The sequence below is a fragment of the Ambystoma mexicanum genome, chromosome 7p (assembly GCF_040938575.1).
Source record: "Ambystoma mexicanum isolate Mex_15411 chromosome 7p, UKY_AmexF1_1, whole genome shotgun sequence".
Classification (NCBI taxonomy): domain Eukaryota; kingdom Metazoa; phylum Chordata; class Amphibia; order Caudata; family Ambystomatidae; genus Ambystoma; species Ambystoma mexicanum.
The window spans coordinates 69,746,004-69,759,118 of NC_090939.1; the positions used below are offsets into that span (position 1 = coordinate 69,746,004).

A 13,115-nucleotide genomic window follows, 5' to 3' on the forward strand; every position below is an offset into this window, starting at 1 on the left:
TAAAACAAAACCTTTTGCCTACACCAGTAATCCTGCTAACTATTGGCCTGTATCTCCCCTTCATCAGGACATACAGGAGCCCGTGAAAAGTTGCGTTTTTCGCGGGAGGCTGCAAGCCCAAATAAGGAATTCCCGGGTTTACTCGACCTGGGGAAAGGTAAAGGGACAAAATGGCCAAAGGACAGAACAAATGACTTTGTGGCATGGCCATTTCCGTCACTGGCCACAGTCTTGAGCCAAATGTGGTAAACGCGATATGGTTCATTGAAAAGAAGTAAAAATACTATAAAACTGCTGCCACCAATTCGTCCTAGGCACACATGTACAGTTACCAAAAAAGTCTTAGTGGGCCATAAAACAAAATGACCCCTATCCTTGGTAATGTAAGGTACTTGGCACATAGATAAAAAAGTTACCAAGAAAAGGCAGCATAGTCAATGACTAAGGGAAACAAAGTTTTCCAGTACTGACAGTCTCAAGGACGTGTCAGTTTCCCCATAACAAATTAGCAAAAGCCGAGGAGTGCAGCTGAAGACTGGGCTCCACTGGAAAAAGTCAGGTTAGGCAAGCAAAACAAAGGCAAAACGTTTGCAGGGGTCCATAAATGGAGGGAAAATTGCACCTAGAGAAACTTTTCCTAACACTTTATATGAAAACTACTACTATGTGGCAGAAGAGAAAACATTTCCCTCAATGAATCTAGCGGCCAGGTGATCACAAAGCGTAGACCTCTGGAGATGAATAGAGATATGAGTGCCCCCTGTGTGGGGTCTTCTATGCCTGCCATCGTTTGGAGGCTGATCAATTGAGTACCATTGAGTTGGGCAATTATATAGCTGCATAAAAGCGTGTAAATTATTTCCTTAGTGGTCTAGTAGTGACATCACTACCCACCTGTAATGAGAAAATGACATCTCTACTATAACTGTAATAACTTATTACAGTTGTGTTATGACCCTTAAAGCTGTCTTTTCAGATTCCTTCATTCTAAAATATCTGTCCATGGCAATTTACACCCATTAATTGACGAGGAACTGCTTGATAGTATGTTTTTGCGCACTTCTTGAATTTAACACAGGAGAACAAGAATCTGTTAGCATGTTATCACTTCACAATTAATTGCATTAAGTGTTAAGCTGCTTGGACTATTTTTTGCAACACATTGCAAGCTGCATATTGTGTACATTGACTATAGTGTGAAGAACAGAAGGGTCTCTTGTACCTGAGTTAGAAAGAGACCCAGGCACTAAAGGGGATGATGGTGATGCTGTGTATTATAAGGAATAAAAGACCCCCCTGCCGCATGTAAAATGAATATCGCAGGTCACCTTGGAGTACCTTGACCGTATAAAGGAACTCGCCCATTGGCCTTGCTTCTCTGCTTGGTCACAAAACTCCTTGGGGAACTTTCAATACCCTTACAACGGAAGGTGGGGTACTTTATCCCATTTATAAATACCTGTCAGTCGCATCCTTATAACAGGCTATTTGTGATGTCAGAAGTCAATGGTAATAGGAATCGGATCCTACTATCCATGTGTAATATATTGTTACACGCGGATTGTGACGTCCTGTGGAAATCCACAAAATCAGATGCACTTTCAAACGCAGGGCCACATATTAACTGAGGCAGGAAAGGCAATTCAGCTAAAATTAAGTCTGCTCAAAATAGCTTACCAAAAACAGCTTACCAAAGCTGTGTTCTCTCTTCTCTAATGGTGCCAGAGGACACCCCACTGTCGCCATACAACACAGACACCAGTGTCAATCCGCAAAGTGCCCCTCCATTAAAGACCTCTTAGCAGAAGTGCTGCAGGTTAATACAAAAAATAGTTCTATGTAGTTACATCGAACTACACTTTTATTTGTTTTGCAAAAACAATGAGGCAGCCTGGAAGTCCAGCACAGACTGGGCCTGCGGCACTGAGCCTGCATCAGGAAAAACAAGCCTCAGCACAAAGCACCACCTGAAATCTGCTGGAAAAGTGTCAGCACTGGATCGACGCTATGTATTTCACCTCTGGTGCCTTTACACAGACAGTGATATATGCTGAATACAAAAAACAGCACCCACCCAGGACACGTACAGTAGCACAAGATGAGTCCATTGTCCGTACACCCGGTGAATTGTTTAAATTCACACACAGAAAACAATGATGAAAAAGACCTTGCAAGAGAACTGAAAACAGCCTTATTAAGGGATTCTGCACAAAGTACAAAAAAGATAACGGACACAAGGATTGGAAAAAACGACTGAAACTGGAAAACACGATTAAACTACTGTTTTCTTCAAATAATTGTATTCTAATAAATAAACCACCCCAAGCGTGCATCACATGGGTATTGCCAGCCAACCTTGGAGTTCTGTGACCATATATGTATTTTATTTGTATTTATATAGCGCTTTGCACCAAAGCGCTGTACAAGAGCTGGGTATGCATACAGAGACACTCAGTGGGCTTGTGCCTTTACGTGGCCAAGGAATTGCTCAGTGTCTCGCAGTATGTGTGGTTGGAGGTATTTATCTGATGTAAGCAGCAAGATTATTATTATTTGGTTTTGGCATATTTGGTGGCGCTACAGTGAATAGAAAGAAAGTGGAAGGATGTTGAGAAGCAAAACATTTGCTTGGCACGTGTGTCAAGGTCACATGTTTTGGGTGTGAGGATGAGACTAGGTGACCATGGGGGATGGGGATGAAAAACCACTCCGTGATGAATGTCCCAGGCACATTGAGAAGAATGGAGATGGGTTCACAATCTAGACAGGTAAATAGAATGAGAGACCAGAGGCAAGTGGCTTGCAAAGTCTAAACTTCCAACAGCCATGGAGCAGATCGGGCCGTTAAGAAGAGTTGGTTTGCAGAAAGACCCAGGTTCACAAGCACTGCATGCTTAGAGATTCGTGGACTCCTCTTGCAGTTCGGAGAAAACCAAAACTTGACTTGTGTGATCCAGAAGATGTTGACAGAGCCAAACAATTGTGATCCTAGAGGACCATGGTATAACATCAAAAAACAGAATAACTTGATACAATTGACGTGGCTCGCTCCTGTAGACCATGGTATAACATCACAAAACAGAATGACTTAATGAAATTGACATGGCTCACTCGTGTAGACCATGGTATAACATAAAAAAACAGAATGACTTAATGAATTTGGCATGGCCCGCCTGTCACTTAAAGTGAGGTGAAGAAGTTGTAGTTAAAATGCTGGATGTTCAATCCTTGTGTCCGCCAGGACGTTCAGCATACACCTGTAGTCCTTTCAGCAATTACACTATTTATGGCCTGTGCCTAGTATGGATAGAAGAGAGCCTGAGGTAGAGCCCGGTTCTAGTTATAAGAGAGCAGAGAATGTGGCAGAAGTGTGGCACTGTGGCGAGGAGAAGCGAGAGATACTAAGGTAGAGGAGGAGGTGGGAGTGAGAGAGTCGGAGGTAGAGGCAGGGGATAAAGTGTGGGAATTGGTAGGAGGGTGCAGAAAGGAGTAAAGGAGGTGAAGAAATTATCACAGGATAGGCAGGTGAAGGAAGGTAGGAGGAGCAGAAAAGGAACATGGTAAAGGGTCAAATGGAGACAAGAAAGAGAAAGAAAGGAAGAGGGGGAGAAGGGTAGAGAAGAGCAGTAGTGAAAGAGGGAGAGTAAATTGGAGAGGTGAGGTAAAAGATTGAGCTGGGTGGCAGAGCGACAAGGAGGGGTTGATACTGAAAACATCAAATGTGAGGTAATCCACAAGAATTCTGTCCTGTTATGCTGAAACAGCCATCCCTTTATCCTGCATGATGCTACGATTGTAGTATTTCTACAAATTTGCAATTGGGGCCCTAACTTGTTTGGAAAGTTTGAGGTACAGAATGCGTGGAACGTATGCTTTGTTGTTAAGTGTGAAACCTGCAGGCAAGCACTGAGTGCATTAGCTGCTTCAGTCGTCATCAAAGTAAGGAAGATCTAATCAAGGTTGTGTCCATTTCTCGGCCAGAAATGGGGGCTTATGGCCTTCAAGCTTTGGAATAGTCTTTGCATTGGTTATTACTCCCATGGTTATATAAAGGATGATACCCTCTTTGCATGGGCATATCTGGAATCCTGGTTTCTGGTTTGGTACAATATTATTATCTTGTTGCAAATGGTGGTTCTACTGAATACTATCAACTTAACAGATTCCTCATCTTTGAGTTGCTCTTTTATTTTTGAAATGTCCAGCCGGTGGACTGGGACCTCCCAAATGTTTGAATCACCTTTGCACAGCATCAGTATAAGTTTAATAATTCACTGAACCTTTTTGGTTTCACCAATTACTCATCTAGGCAAGTAGCCAGAACTGTGATCACTGCTTGCCAGGATTTACAAGACTGTTCGACAGCATGTAGTAAAACATTGAACTATCAGTGATGCTTATTCTAAAACGAGTCCAGTCCACAGATAATTTAATATGCACAACCCACGGTCTTAGGTCTGGTTACGTGCGGGGGAACTTCTAAACAGGGAGTGCAGGTGTTTGGATCCTAACACCTAGGTCTGCACATCCTGCACTTCCCACCCTACCTGAGACCCTGTGATCTGCTCCCCACTGTCTCCCCAGGTTGCATGTAGATTCCTTGCTGTCAGTTGCCCACCTCCCATGTTAGCTCCACACTCCCCTTTTCTCTGCGTCCCTCACTGTGTATGATTGTAAAGTGCTCTATTGCTTACGGAAGTTAGGACCGCGCTCAATAAATACCCTAACAATAATGATAATAATCGAACTATCAGTGATGCTTATTCTAAAACAAATCAAGTTTGCAGACACTAATTTATTATGCACAATCCAAGTTCTTAAGTCTGGTTACGTGCTGGGGAACTTTCAAACAATTTACGTAATCTATGAACACTCCATGGTCTTTATTTGATGTATTTATTTATATACAGGAGGAACAATGCTCTTTTGATCACAAAAGAACATTCAATAGATAAGATATCAGATTTGATGGGAAGCAGTGAGCTTCTTACAATGGGGTGAGTTTGAGGGACATTCTGACCAGGTTGTGGAGGGGAGTAAATGCATAAGTGAACATACATAGATTAAGGACCACCAAGGTTGGACCTTTTTAAGTGCAGGCAGGCCGGTACAGCCAGCTGTACTCGGGGATGTGACCATGATGGTTGAAGTGCTAGATTGGAGGCAGAGGAAGTAAGAGATGGGCAGGTTAGAGGCAATGAAAAATGTTAGCTAGCAGGAAAATGAGAGGTAGGTTTAGAGTGTAACTCGGAGGCGAGGAGGTAGACTTTTAGTTTGGTTTTGAACAAATCTGTGTGGACTGTTTCTAGAATGTCCAGGGAAGAGAATTCCATGCAAGTGGAGCAAGAAGAGAGAAAGAGCGGAAGCAAGAGGCATCGCAGGGAGGGCGAGGAGCCACAAGGGTAGTCGAGGAGGCAGAGTGCAGATCACGACATGGTTTGTAGAGTTGGATAGAGGAGGATAGATACAGTGGTGCCTTAGCATGGATAGATTTGTGAACCAGGAGAAGAAATATAAATCTGGCCCTGTTTTGCAGGAAGTAGGCGTGAAGTGAGGGAGTTCAAAGAAAGTCCTGGTAGCAAAGTTAATGATCTTATCAAGAGGAAAGAAAGCATAGTCGGGGAGACCAAAGCGGAAGCTGGCATTAGTCCAGTTTAGAGAAGACAAGAGTGGTCAAGAGATGCTTGGGTTTGAAAGGAATGAGGTGCCTGATTTTCATAATATTTAGGAGGTTGCAGCGAGCTACTGTTGAAATTTTGAAGAAGGTGTGAGAAAAGTCATAGATGACGCTGGGGGTTTGTAGCTGAAGACAACTAGGTGAGAGTGTCAGGTGGGAACTGGACAGGCAGAGGAAGAGATGAGAGGGAACTTTTGGCAGGGAAGAAGAGAACCTCTGTTTTGTTACTTTAACATCAGACAGTGTGAAACCATCCAATATTTAATGGCAGAGAGACAGTTGGAAAGTTTGATAGAGATCAGAGAAGAGTTCAAGAAACAAGAAGATGATGAGGTTGTTGTCTGCAACAAATTGGTATGAGAACCCAAAGGATGACACCATTGCCCCAAGAGCAGAAGTGAAGAGTGTAAATGGGTGTGGACCCAAGACAGAGCTTTGCGGAACACCAACAGTTAGAGGAGTGAGCTACAAGGTGTTGTTGCCCCAGGAGACTGAAAATCCAGGCAATGGCTAGATCACGAATCCCAAGAAGAAAGAGAGTATCTGGTGAAATGGCACAAATATCCAACCTTGCTATGTTTGGTGGGCTTTGCAGTGCATCAACTACTGCTTTTGCCTCAATGATTGCTGAGGCATAGATCTATTTCTCCTACACTGCTAATAATAATAATACTTTGGCATTTATATAGCGCTACGAACCCTCAGGTATCTGAGTGCTGCTTATTATTACCCACGATGTGTGGTGCTCATTTATCGACCTCGGAAGGATGAAAGGCTGAGTTTGGCCCCGCCGGGATTCGAACCTGCGTTAGCAAGCCCTGCACAGATCTCAAGCGAGCGCCTCACTCGCTGTGCCACTTGACCGGCTTGTATAGTGTTATTAACAGACTAGAGTCAATACAACTTGTCTTTTTTTCAGATTATTTTCTTCAAATTTTGCTGGTGTTTTTGTTCTTGTTCCATACCACTTCCTAGACCTGTGCATGGTTGTGACATGTTCCATATTCTTAAACGTCCTTGTACAATAAAGTGGCAATCTGCTTAACAAAATGTGTTCTTCCAGTTATATTCTTTAAATGTGATTTGGTTTACTGGGCTTTTTCACCTTGTCATTATTATAAATAAAACAGATTGCTAAAAGATCCCTTTCACGTTGTTGTTTACTTATGTCGCCTAGCATATGTAACATGCAAGCTAAAGCTACAGCCTCTAATTGGATGCATTTTACAGAATCATACAACTTTATGTAGCTGCCCTTATGTAACGTTAGTTTCTTAGGCAATACCTAAATACTATCACATGACTTCCTCATCGCATATTGAATCATATGACCGGGGCGCATAAATGAGCAATACACTCCTCTATTTCCTCTCTAGATTACACACAGAGGCTATTTTACCCCTTTTGCCTACTTCTTTCCATATATAACTGTATCACGCTAAACATGAGATCTCTCTTTTGCTGGGATTGGAAATCCCACTTTAGGGTGCTTTAAATGACCATCAACCCATGGAACATTTTGTAATTCCCAGTCAAAGTTCTAGCAGACCACACTCTTGTTCTGTCCCAAGCCATTGCACTTTTCATTGTTCACCCTCTGGCTTTTGCATTTCTTTGATAGTGGCTATGCAGCCCAGAATTGTATTTTGGAATGACCCACTCAAACGGGCCTTTAACCTTTTGGGATAGCCCGAGCACATTCTCAAGCCCCTCTCCCAGACAACACTATATTCATTATGCATTCAAGGAAATCATCCAAGTTGCTGGGCTTCACCTCAAGTCACCAGATTTATTTTGGGGTAGGTTGCTCCTTTTCTGCGACCTCTGATGTCACTTTTTTAATACATTAGTTGAATAATAGGTTGTGATTTAAGGCAGGGCCCCCAATGGAGTATCTAACAGACATTGACCATGGTCTAGATGGACCCTAGCGTGCTTTGTGCGTAATCTTGCCTGCCCTCTGAGAAGTGGAGGAACTGCACCATTTTTAAATGTCCTGTTAGTGATTTAATGGAATGACTCAGTTTTGCGGCAACATTGCTGCTTGCTCCTTCACATAGAAATGCACAGATTTATGCAAGATAATCTTTAGGTGTAATTACACAATTTGGCTCGGTGATTTCGTACAGTTCTGCACATCATGAAAACAGTTTTTTAAAATCCACCCCAAAGTGTTTTGGGATCTTTTCCTGTTTGGAAGAACATTTTCACAGCACCGTTCTTTCAGTAATCGGAAACAATGGGCACCCAGGTTGTATACATGTAAAGTGTCCCTTTCTTGTTTGGTACAGCGGTGGACTTATTTTGTAGCATAGGGAGAATGTGTACTTGGGCTAATCGTCTTTCTCTGTCCTTCTTGCAGATTCATGAACAGAAAGCGGCCATGAACCAGTGGATTGTTTCACTGCGAGACTTCAAGGTGGCAACAATCGAACAGATCCAGACCCTGGTGCATCATTTGAATGAGATCCAAATAGCACTGGATCCATCCAAATGTCTCCCAATTCCCAAAGTGCCGCGGCTCCATCGTGACGAGACACCAGAAAAGCGATTTCAGTATGACGATGAGACCTTGAACAAATTCCGGTTGGCGCAAGAGAAAAAGGCTCTGTCGCCAGAGCAGCAGGGTGACTTTGGGGGTTTTGAGGGATCACAGGGTAGAGCTGAAGTCCAGAAACAACCAGGCAGCCAATCTAGACTGACATCAAGTTCAAAATCTGCCACGCAAATCAGCCCTGTGACGCCAACAGAGGCCGCTGATAAAGACGAGTCTGGATTCACTGAACTGGAACAGGAAATTATGAAAGTGGAGGAGATCAGAAACATCTACCACCAGCAGAGAATTATCAAAAAGGTGAGACGGGATTGCTTATGAGAGCTCAATCTGATCAGAATTTCAAACCTTACATGTCAATACACAAAGCACAGCTAGATGGCCTTTGGGAAACGTGTTACATTTGAATGCTTTTTACAAGCAGGCACTCTTTCTGCCCTAGGAACTACTTCAGAGCACACCAGTATAAAGACCTAAGCTGCTGTGAAGCGGGCTCCCTCAGTGTCAGTGGAATGACTAATAAGAGTTCATGTCTCACTCAGGGCTCTGAGATAAATCTTGTTATTTAGGCGTTTCAAGACCTCTACATACTTTTCCTTGGTTTTCAGACAAATAGGCAGGCGGACCAACAGATGAGTGCCAACAATGCAAAGGAATTGGCCCCCAGATTTGAAAGTGTTATACCAAGGTACTAGTCACCTGTATTCTGTCACTAATCATAGTCCAGATTACTACAATGGTGTTTAATAGGTAAAGAGATAAAAAATGTTCTATCCAAGAATACGAGTCGTATCTATGCCAGGTGTAAATGTGTTGGTCCTTACTGCACTCCACCTCCAGCTGTTGCAAGTCCCAGTTGAACATAAACCTGTCTCACTGTATCCCCTTCATTAAGTTGGTAGAAATGTGAAGTGGAGAACTTGAAAGCAAGTTGTAGACCCGACCTTCAGTGCAGTGTGCGTTGAAGTCACCCCCAATGATCATGAAGTGATGGTGCCCGACCATCAACCAAGAATCTAATAACCTTGTCAGTCAGGCATGGAATCTCTTGCTGGGTTCCAATACGTGTTAACCAAGAGAGCCTCAATTGCTGTAGCTTGAGAAATCACCTGAACTGCCAGTATTCTCTCCTCCGCCCGCCACATGTTGGCTGTAAAGCTGAAGTTGTTGTCTATAGCAATTGCTATACCACCCTTAGCCCTGACCAAAGCAGGAACAGAAAAAGTGCAATAACCCTCCAGAATAAAATTGGCCACGTACATGGTATCCTGTATGAAAAATACATTAAAAGTGTGTAAATCTCCCTGACCATTCCGGGCATGTAAAACGTTTTTCAGGCCACAGACATTGCAAAATGGCGCACCTAATTCCAGGGAGGCTAGGGTTGGTTGCGGCCTATGGACAATAGAGCAAAGGTTTTCATGGTGGACTCCACCCATGACCAATCCTGTCCAGACCTTATTTTAAAGATGGACGATAATTCCGATTGAATGGAGGTCAGGACCTGCGTAGTCAATCCATCAGTGCTTGTAGGCTGTGTAGGTTGACTAGAAGTTGGCGCCAAAAACACTTTAGCTGCCTCCTCAGCTTCAAAGTTAATCAGCTTGTAACCCAGACATTGAAATGTTTACCTCTGACCCCAGACCAATTTTGTCACTAAGTCTGAATGGAAGTGGGACACCATTCGATTGTTATTAGCCAGTGACAAAGAAATAAATTCGATGTCTCCTGTATGCAGTGATCGAAGGGTAGGTATCAAAGTAAACCGCTCTAAAACCTTTGACCTATTCAGGCGTTCCAAATCATGCCTTTCTTAATTCACCTCCCAACCTAAAGTCCTAGACAAAGAGCTGGGTGTGATATTAGAGGGTCTTGCCTGTTCCCCAATAGTTGTCGGACAATAGTTTGAGCAGGATGTAGCAGAGAACTCACATAGGGAAAACCTTGCATGTTGGATGATTTGTCCACTGAGAGGCCAGAAGTGATCCCCACTGAAATCTGTTGTAGTGAGGCCAGTGGGGATTCTCCTCTGGCCGGGATCTTGTCTTGTTGCCCTATAAAGGACACCCTCTGAGACTAAGTGCTCGGGTGAGGATCTATAAGTATAGTGTCAGTTAACTTAGAAGCCCACAAAGAGGTCAGTTTAGGTTGTTAGCCTCGAACTAGATCTTCCTTCTGCTTCTGAGGAATAATGGGGGAAGGGGTGAGACCATAGAAACAACAGCTTCTATTAACCAAACAGAGTTTGCCTCTGTGCTCTCCATAATGATGGGGTCCGTGCCTACCTCTCTGCACCTCACCAACGTGTGGGGTGAGTCGTCTATCACCTGACATCCCCTTTTTTGTGGTACCTAGATGCCCCCCCCCCTCCTGTGTATTGGCTGTAGTCTGCACATTTAAATCAATAGTGGTGGTGACTGTTGACATTTGATTCACATGTTTCCTGGAAGTGTTAGCGGATCTCTGTCCTGTTGAAGGCTGGTTCTTTGTTTTTACCCCTGTGTAGCCCTCTTTTTTTTTTCTACTTCTCCATTGTAAAAATAATGGAGAGGAATCGGCCTCCGGTCCTTGGATATGATCTTCCGTGGTCTGGCCCGCTGATCCTACTAAAGCAATCTTTGGGGTGGTCGATATCACCTGGTTTGTCAACTTGGGAGAGCACCCCTTTGGAGCATCTACCGCGTTAACTTCCCCATTACCGTCATCTTCCCCCATCAGGTCCTCCCCAGACACATCCCCTATGGCGCAAGACTTGGCTGAAAGTGTCATGCACTCAACTAGTGGTGATGGTGAATCTGCCCATTCCGACCCCAGTACCTCAGTGAGATCTACCACACCATTAGGCGGTTACATGTTGCTTAATGTGACCATATTACCCTTTGTTGCCGCCCCCCACCTCATATTTATATAAACAGCAAAGAGGCTCTGAATTATTTGACTTTATTGAGAAATGCCCCCTCAGAAAGCCTTCTACAAATGAGTTTCTCATTCAGCCCATTCAGAATAGCAGCGTTAGCTCTATCAGCCGTTGAGGCTAATTCCTGTTCGTAAAGAGCTGTTGGTTCCTTGTTTACGTCTGCTGAGAATTGGCCCCATCCCTTCCCTCGTGTTACACCTAGTGAAACACTTGGGAGTGATTTGGTCCAAAAGTCACCCGTAGGTGATATTAAACCCAGGGATTTCGGCAGTTGAAGCGTTCCAGGTTGCAACAAAGAGGGCCTGATCAATGTCTGAGATGCTGTGTCTTTGTACTTAGGCCTGATGTTACTAGTTGAGTCCTGAGATACAAGGCTCAGATCACATCCTGACAAGAGTTACAAGTCTGTCATGTCCTTTGGAATGGCCCTGGATTGAAAAGTCTAGTTCGTAGTTGAAGCCTCCTTGTTTTTGTATGCAGTGGCCCTTGCGAAGGCCTTCTTCCTCTGATCAGTCATTAAGTTGGATTCTCCATGACTGAGCCCGTCCTTGGTCCCCGGACTCTCGTTGAACGTAAATACATGAAGTTGACGTTTTCCCAAAATAAATGAATTGGTAGTTGATGTTACTTTCTACAGGTCCAGTGGTGCCGAATGAGGAAATACCAGTGTGAACACAGAGGTTGATGGAGTAGAAACTGGCAGCACTGGATGAAAACAAACCTGCTTGCCAGTAGGTGGAGAGTTCTGCATTGCTAGAATCAAATGCAGTGATTCCGGTGAAATATGTCTCTTAGCTGTGTTCCACGAGTAGCAGAGAGTACAACAAGGTAGGACCGCCGACCACCAAACACTCTGTCGCACTCTCTGCCTCGCTCCTGCTCCCAGCAAGGGATTTTAAAACTTCATGCAATGGAAAGAGTAGTCAGACTCTGTGTTCGGGTTGAACAGCAGACAGTAGATAATGGATCAGTAGAGTAGAAATGTAAACAGCTTGACATACCAAACACTCTGTCGCACTCTCCCTGATCCTTTTTGTTCCCACTCTTTTCTTGAGTTGGCCTTTCGGCATGTGGCTACACCCTCCCGTCTGGCAGAATACAAGGTTGTCTGCTGTAGGTTCTAAGCACTCCATTGTCCCTTTTTGGACTTATTTGTTTTTTGGGGGGAATTGACATCCTGGGCCCCCACGTGCCCCTAGCCCATGAATGTGTTCAAGCCTGTACTATTTTCGAGCTGTTCTTATGTTTTACATGCACCCCATCTGTGTTCACAATATATTGAGATTGGGCTTTTGGCTCTTCATAAGCCTTGTTCTTAATGTAGTTAATTTGGATCTGATTGATGCCAGATCTTGCTGCTACTATTGAGGTGGATATGATTGGTGTGGCTCAACAAGCGCCATGTGCTTACACTGTCTCCTGCAGCCTGTCTCCTAAATATTCATGCATCTGCCAGGCAGGCTGCCTCGTGAATTTTGTTGAAGCATTCCTTACCCTGGAAAGGGGTTTAATCAGAGTGTGAGAGGGGACTAGAGGCAAAGGCATCAGAGCTGCAGACCCGTGTCTGCAATGGTACATGCTCATCATGCACATGACCAGCACTGCCACCTTCTCTGCCCACCTCATTTCTCTGACATCTACCAACTTGTTGATGCCAACTGCTTCCTGGCCTTAGCGTAATTTTGAAGAAGGGAGTGCATATTGCATCAGACTTGTTTTGCCACACAGTGTTTGGAGCTGTACACATGCACGAGGGCGGTATCCCCACTTTACTTAGGAAAAAAACTTTCTTCTACACTTCCCAGTTCAGCATTCACTTCATCCGACATTTACGTCTTTGTGCAATTTCTTATTTACATTTACTTTGTCTGCATTTTCACACTGCCAAGGTGGCAAAGGATATGGTAAGGTTAGCAGTAAGTTTAAGGTTGGGATCAAGGAGCGGTTAGGCTGAATAACATGGGTCA

At 43.9% G+C, this 13,115-nt stretch overlaps 1 protein-coding gene across 3 annotated transcripts in view; it reads left to right on the forward strand.

Moving 5' to 3' along the window:
- Nucleotides 1-13,115, forward strand: part of CFAP44 (cilia and flagella associated protein 44) — a 1,393,686-nt gene that overhangs the window by 1,170,174 nt on the left and 210,397 nt on the right. For all 3 annotated transcript variants that reach the window (XM_069635797.1, XM_069635796.1, XM_069635798.1), the window contains one exon: nucleotides 8,040-8,531. In XM_069635797.1, coding sequence (XP_069491898.1) covers nucleotides 8,040-8,531 — 492 coding nt within the window. The remainder of the gene's footprint in view (nucleotides 1-8,039; nucleotides 8,532-13,115) is intronic.